The following is a 6,849-nucleotide window of genomic DNA, read 5'->3' as shown; positions in this document are numbered from 1 at the left end:
AAGCGAAACTACTTTGTTTGGTCTTCCAAAAGAGGACGATATCTGCTTCATCATGCCTAGAGCTGATCTGTGCTGGTCGCTGAGGGAATACTTCAATTTAGTGCTGTGGATCGCCAGCATATTTTATGGAGGACAGTTTACTGATCCTGGGGGAGTAACGTTAGACTAAAATGCTGGCAGTTCTGACTCACATAAGTACGTTTTCTTTTATCATTTGCCACTGATGATTCAAACGCGAGTTTTGGGCAGTGTGGAGTAGCACTTGTTGTTTGTCATTTCTCTGATCACAAATGCAGACAGGGTTTTATGTTTACGTGGCGCGATGCGATGCAATGCAATGCAACGTGTAAAAAGACAGTATAAGTCATTATAATCAGTAATTATGTCCCCACTGGATGCAACAAATGCCTCGTTTGTAATGGGTTTTAATGCTTTTGTGTCGTCGCTCTGGCTGGGACACACCATCATAGTATGGTGAGGGGCGTAACATTTCCTTCTCACGCTTGAGGTATTCGGCCAATCACAACGCACTGGATAGCTGGCCAATCACAGCACACCTCGCTTTTTCAGACCGATGAGCTTTGTAAAAATCGACGCGTTTCAAAAAGGCGGGGCATAGAGGAGAAACAATAATGTACAGTATGTGGAAAATTTACTTTAAACCGCATAAACACATTTCATTACACCAAATACACAGAACAGAACATCCTCCAAAAAAAGATATTTATGAATCTTAACCTGCCAGGATGGTCTCAAAAATACCACACACAAATTCAAAGCAGTCCACGCATGTGTGATGATTTGCAAATGCAGATTCAACGATCCATAAATACATGTAACATCATTCATAAATGTGTGATGGAAATTAATTCAAGAACTTGATATATACATATTTGTGTAAACATTTTAAATTTATTTAGGTAAGATGCTTTTGTGTGAGCATTTGGGGAAATATTTATGCTTTTACTTCTGTATTTATAAATTGTGTTTTGAATTTACGAATCGGATTTTGTAAATGTAAATTGTGCTGTGCATTTATGAATTTTGTTTTATAAATGTAATATTTTTGAGGCTGATCTGGCTCCATATGTTTCCAGTATGTTTTTTATTTGTAACAATTGTTTTATTTGTAACATTTATTTGTAATAATCAGCTATTAATGTAACGTTAACTAACATTTATTAAAGTAACTATCGGGTCTCAGTTTAATGAGTCAACTGACTTAAGAACAAGACTGGTTTTGTGAACCAGTTTGACAGATTCATTAAATAGATCCGACTACAGAAGGAATTTGTTCAAGATTCACACCTAGCTGCCTTGGCGGCCAGAAGAAGACATACTGTAAATGTAACACAGTACCTGGCGGTGCTAAGCAGAGGGTGTTTTGTTCCCACCAGCTTCCTGACATGCATGGCCACATTGCTGAGCTCGTCACTGAGTAAACAGCGTAAACTCATGAATGAAGTTGGATATCCTACGATCTTCTCAGCATCAGACACCACTTTAGTCCAGTTAGATGGAGATGGGTTGGAAAAAATACTCAAGATTCACACCTAGCTGCCTTAGCGGCCAGAAGAAGACATACTGTAAATGTAACAGTACCTGGCGGTGCTAAGCAGAGGGTGTTTTGTTCCCACCAGCTTCCTGACATGCATGGCCACATTGCTGAGCTCGTCACTGAGTAAACAGCGTAAACTCATGAATGAAGTTGGATATCCTACGATCTTCTCAGCATCAGACACCACTTTAGTCCAGTTAGATGGAGATGGGTTGGAAAAAATACTTAGATGCCTCCATCCAATGTAAGAAAGCCGTGACCTCCAAGCCATTTTAAAAACAAAAACAGAAAATAATAGCCCAGTTATTTAAATGTATGAATGTTCAATGGTACTTTCAGATTGAAGCTCACATCAGATATCTGACACGCTCTTTTAATAGTGTCAAATCCAGCAGCCTCTGTCCTCCCAATGTCACCTCCTTAGGGAAGAAAACATTCTCTTCTTTTACACAGAAGTCGCCTCCACTGAACGAGCGATGGTCCTTAGTTAATGCAAGTACATTAGTTCAAACCGATAGTCCGTGCAGGTTTCTGAGTGTCCAGTTGTACAACATTAAACTCTCACGTTTTGACAGCTGCACCGGGTCGCCATCTTTTACGAATCAGTTTACGGCTTGTCGTAAAGACTGCTCGGTTAACCCCTTCGTCACCAAAACCCAATTAAACAAACTGAAGGAAATGTGAAAAACAGTCTGTTTTAATATTCCTAAATACATTTATTTAATTTTATTAGTCGACTGGAACAGCAGATTTTTGTTCTCACCACAAACACAGGTTTTTTTTTCTTGACACAGTCACAGTCAACTTTTCCAAGCTGGTATCTGCCAAATTTGGTTTGTGTGACAAAAATGTGCATCAAAATACTTTAATTACACTCACAGTCTTTGATAAATGGAAATTATGCCTTTTCTCCTGCCTTTTAAAGGTTGATAAGCCATCCTAAATATGTGTGATTACATGGTTAGTTGGATTTTAGGATTTGCATTTACCATTGTTTCTAGTTTGTTGTGTACGACCCTATTAGAACAGACATGCGACCCATTTTTGGGTTGTGACCCCCCGTTTGAGAAACACTACTCTGTATTGCATGTCGTAGTGTGATTATTCTGGATTTGTGATAATCCCCATATGAGATCACGCCAGTCAAATGAATCCCATGGGATAACAATGTTGACTTCAGCTGTATCAACTGTTAAAAGGAGAGAATTTCACTTAAGCGCAAGAACCTTAATGATGTCCAAAGTTACTTTTTACACAGTCTGAATTGTGTAATTGATGGATAATGTTCTTATTTTGACACTGTGGCCTTTGTTGGGAAATTCACATTTTCAAACCTATCACAGATGGTGACACTGTTGTTGGCCACAATGTTACCACCCAGACAGAAGTTACTTTTCAGGGTTACTGTGTTTGAACCAGAAAGGAGTTGACACATTTCACATTTCATTTTGAAAACGTTTTTATGATTATCTACTTTACTTCAACTGAACTCAATAGTGGGCTTGCATGAGGTTAACATGTTAAGACCATTGGCCCAGTTCAGTCTGTTAAACTGATGTCTTGGGTCAAACTAGTAAATTTGTACTATCCTATTTGACTCTATTGCAGTGCATCTTTCATTACATCTCTTGAGACTGATCAAGATTCTGGAAACACGTGCACCGGAAAAAAAAGCCCCGTAATAATACAGTTAATAATTTTAACAGTAAAAGATTTACTGGAATGGTAAGGTAAAAAAACTGTTAATTTGTTAACAATAAGTTTTCTTACTAATATATGGTGAAAAACTGTAATAAATCAAAAAGGACATTTTGTGTAATTTTACAAACTTTTAGAAGTGAAAAAGAAACATGTCATCTTATTTTTAACTGAAAACCCGTAAATTGACATTGCCAGAAATCCCTTCATATTTGTTGGTTTTTAAATTACATCTTGTTAAATTATTGTTTATTGCATTATTTTAGTGCCATGAGTGTTACCATGATATTGTTTTGTAATTGTCCAAATAAAATCGGTAAGACCTAAAATGTTACTACTATATACATTTGACAGTAAAGTAAATCAGTAATATATTTTATCTGTATTAACAATGTATTTGTGGCCTTTTTTAACCTGAGATTAAGAGTATAAGTTTTTAAAATCATGGATTGCTCATTACAAGGATTAAACTGGCAATTTTTGTTAATCATAATGCCACACCACCCCATTCTGTAGACATGGAAAGAAGCTATAGGTTTGAGAATAATGAGGGAGAAACAAACTGTTGATTTCACATTCACACATGCTGCTGTGGGCACAGAGAGAGAGACTGACAGAAAGGGGAAAATCAAGGGCCACTCTGCTCTCCTCTCTCTTTGAAATTCAATAAATTCGACCTTCTATTTAAGACTGGGTTGCATTACTTTAATCAACAACACATGGCACATGAATCTCAGATTCCCCACTCACCTATTTTACAGTGAACTGTCTCAGAAGTTATTTACCAAAAGTCTATACAAAAGTCATCATCACAGATATAATGGTTTTTTACAGTGTAGGCATACATCTCATCTCTTACTTGTAACACATTTGTTTTGCCCCTGTAAAGTCTTTGTCTGTCACTCACACACACACACACCTTCAGAGTGGGTTTTAATTACCTGCCGATATCTGTCTCATAAACACTAACACCCATTATGATAATTCCACCCATTCAAAGATGTTTAATTAAAAGGAAATGATTAGGACCCCTTGGCTGTTTTATTTCCATTAACTGTCTTGTATGTCAATATCAAGCACCCCCTGCGGAGCGCTGATAACGCGCGCGGGGTGAACGATAACGCATCAGACAACGGCACCTATTCACTCCTATCGCGCGACAACCTCCGCCACGCGTGGAGTCCTGAGTGAAAACCGATCTGTGGAAAATTGGGGAGGAAATAGCCTTCCCGGGATCAGCGTGGCCGTATAGAATTACGGTGGAGGCCCCTCCCCCTGTCTGGCTCGCTCTTTTTTCTCAACCTCTCGGTTGGCTTTCCGAGAGGGCTTGATCCTGCTCACGCTCAGAGCGCTGAGAAATAGCAGGCAGAAGATGGCTGACTCTACCGGGCACGGTGAGCCCGCAGCAGCATCAACTTCACTGGGGCTTCTCATGTGCCTGCCATTCGCTGCCACTCCGCAACTCTGAAACGGCCCCGCCTCGCTCCGTGCCGTGCGCCCGCGGGGTTTTACCCCCAAATATTGACAGAGATTTAAAGAAAACATGGCTGAGATGGAGAAAGAGGGAAGACCTCCGGAAAACAAGAGGAGCAGAAAGACAGCTCACCCCGTGAAGAGGGAAATTAACGCAGAGATGAAGGTAGGTTGTGCGTGCGCTCTCTCTCTCACTGGCGCCCATAAAGGCTTGTCATTTTTGGATGCGTTGAGCGCACCGCCGCTCCGCCCTCGGATTGAATATAGAGAACCGATTCATTCAAGCGCTGTGTGTTTGGGGTTAATCAGCTAACTTTGATTTTTTTTTCTTTTCTGGGTTGCAGAACAGGTCGGCATTATTTTCCTCCCGTTTCTTTTTTGAGCTTAATTCACACACCTTCCAAACCACTCTAGTCTTGCTTTCCATTGCTTGCGATGATCTATTTTGTTTATATTGCATTATGGATTTTCTTTAAACACATTTGCATGTGCTTTTCTATGTCATGTGCGCGTAAAGTATAAAATGTCCACAGTCACATCACGAGAAGGTTTAGAATGAAATCCCCTTGCTGGCTCCACTGTAGTTGATGGAAAATCCAGTGCGTCAGACTCCGCGTCAAACTGCTGCGTTACTACTACTACTAGCGCGTTACTATCACTCTGCTAAACAACACCAAAGCATGAGAACAGAGTATAACTCAATAATGAAATAGAAAACATGTTGGAAGGGTGCAGCTGTTCTGATGGGAAGCGCTGGTCACTCCAGATGTTCATCTGTTCAACACTGACTGAGCTCTGTCTGCTCGTGACAAATGCACATTTAAAAAGCCTTTTGGGGTATTTGGTATATGCAATCATAGCTTGGTTCATTCAAGAACTTGGAGATTCTTTCACTTTTTTGTTCTGTTTGAGCAGAGCCGTGCGTTAGTATGTTTTGAAGGCGCACACAGGCGCTTTGTCTCCTGGTTTTGTGGTGCTCATTGTCTGAAGCGTTTGCATCAGCTGCCATGCAGCCTAATGTTTTGGAAACGCCAGAATTTATCTGTGCTCTTTATCTGATCAAGCTACATTCATTCTGAAAGCACCATCGTGGTATACAGGGACGCATTTAATTAGTGTTAGTAATAATTTGATAACGTGTTTCGGTCACTGTAAACGCGTGTGTGGCTTTGGTGAATTTGCTCCGTTCGCTTTCTTTCTTGTCGGTGATTATTTGACGGAACCTGCGCGAGGCTCTCCGGTCCGCCGGGGCTCTAAATTGGACAGATATTGATCGACCTGTAGCGGAGATACACGCGTGCGTCTCCCCGGTCTCCTTAAACGCCACCGATCTTTCCGTTTGACTCACTCACACACACACACACACACACATACAAGAGAGGGATGCAATGCTGCCCTTAGAAACTGACTTATTCTGGAGCTGTTACGCGTGAGATGTGAATTATTGGGGGTTTGAGGGGCCAGAAACCTCTTAATTAGTCAGTCATTGTTTAAAAATAATGTGTCAGTTGTTATGTTAGTTATGTTTAGAATTATTTATTTACGAGTATTAAACATTTTTGAATTATGAATCTTGAAGTTTCATTCAGATTTGACTTCATCTAACCTTGCATTTTCATTAAAAAAATCATCAGGGTCTATAGACTATAGAGGTCCTCACTGTGATATCATTTCCTGTTTATGTAAAATGAGAACAAAACAGCTGCATGCATGTTGGTTACATCACTGACTTTGACTTGGCTTACAATTTTTTTTAATTAATACTTAATTCAAATAAAATGACTACTGTTTTTATAAAAAATAATTTAAAAAGAATGAAAAATTAGTTTCAAGAATGTCAGCCTTTTAATGACACCTTTTTCTTTTTTGCAGTCTCCTGATCATTACACCACTTAGATGTTTTTGAATATCAAATTTTAATTTTAATTTGAAAAACATTTTCATCATCATCATCAAGTTATTTATTATCTGTGTGAATATTACTTGCAAATGTAATTAATTGTAAAAAATGTAAAATGTAATAGATTTGGACAAAAAGAAAAAAAAAAACGTTGGTCCGTGAATAAGATTTATTTTTATTTTATTAAAAAAATTTTTTTTTTGAGTGTTGAGGAGGTTTG

The 6,849-nt window shown here is 39.0% G+C and overlaps 2 protein-coding genes across 2 annotated transcripts in view; one reads left to right on the top strand and one right to left on the bottom strand.

Annotated features, from left to right (window-relative positions):
• Positions 1 to 1,534, bottom strand: part of LOC107588587 (decaprenyl-diphosphate synthase subunit 2-like) — a 41,853-nt gene extending 40,319 nt beyond the window's left edge. The window contains exon 1 of the mRNA XM_016276730.1: positions 1,360 to 1,534. Coding sequence (XP_016132216.1) covers positions 1,360 to 1,457 — 98 coding nt within the window. The 5' untranslated portion in view covers positions 1,458 to 1,534. The remainder of the gene's footprint in view (positions 1 to 1,359) is intronic.
• A 3,041-nt stretch (positions 1,535 to 4,575) lies between these two features.
• LOC107588585 (sine oculis-binding protein homolog) overlaps positions 4,576 to 6,849 on the top strand; it is a 33,029-nt gene continuing 30,755 nt past the window's right edge. The window contains exon 1 of the mRNA XM_016276728.1: positions 4,576 to 4,895. Coding sequence (XP_016132214.1) covers positions 4,800 to 4,895 — 96 coding nt within the window. The 5' untranslated portion in view covers positions 4,576 to 4,799. The remainder of the gene's footprint in view (positions 4,896 to 6,849) is intronic.

This window comes from Sinocyclocheilus grahami, unplaced genomic scaffold (assembly GCF_001515645.1).
Source record: "Sinocyclocheilus grahami isolate Dianchi unplaced genomic scaffold, SAMN03320097.WGS_v1.1 scaffold106.1, whole genome shotgun sequence".
Taxonomy (NCBI): Eukaryota; Metazoa; Chordata; class Actinopteri; order Cypriniformes; family Cyprinidae; genus Sinocyclocheilus; species Sinocyclocheilus grahami.
Note: the sequence above shows the minus strand (reverse complement) of the source record. Positions and strands in the feature narration are given on the sequence as shown.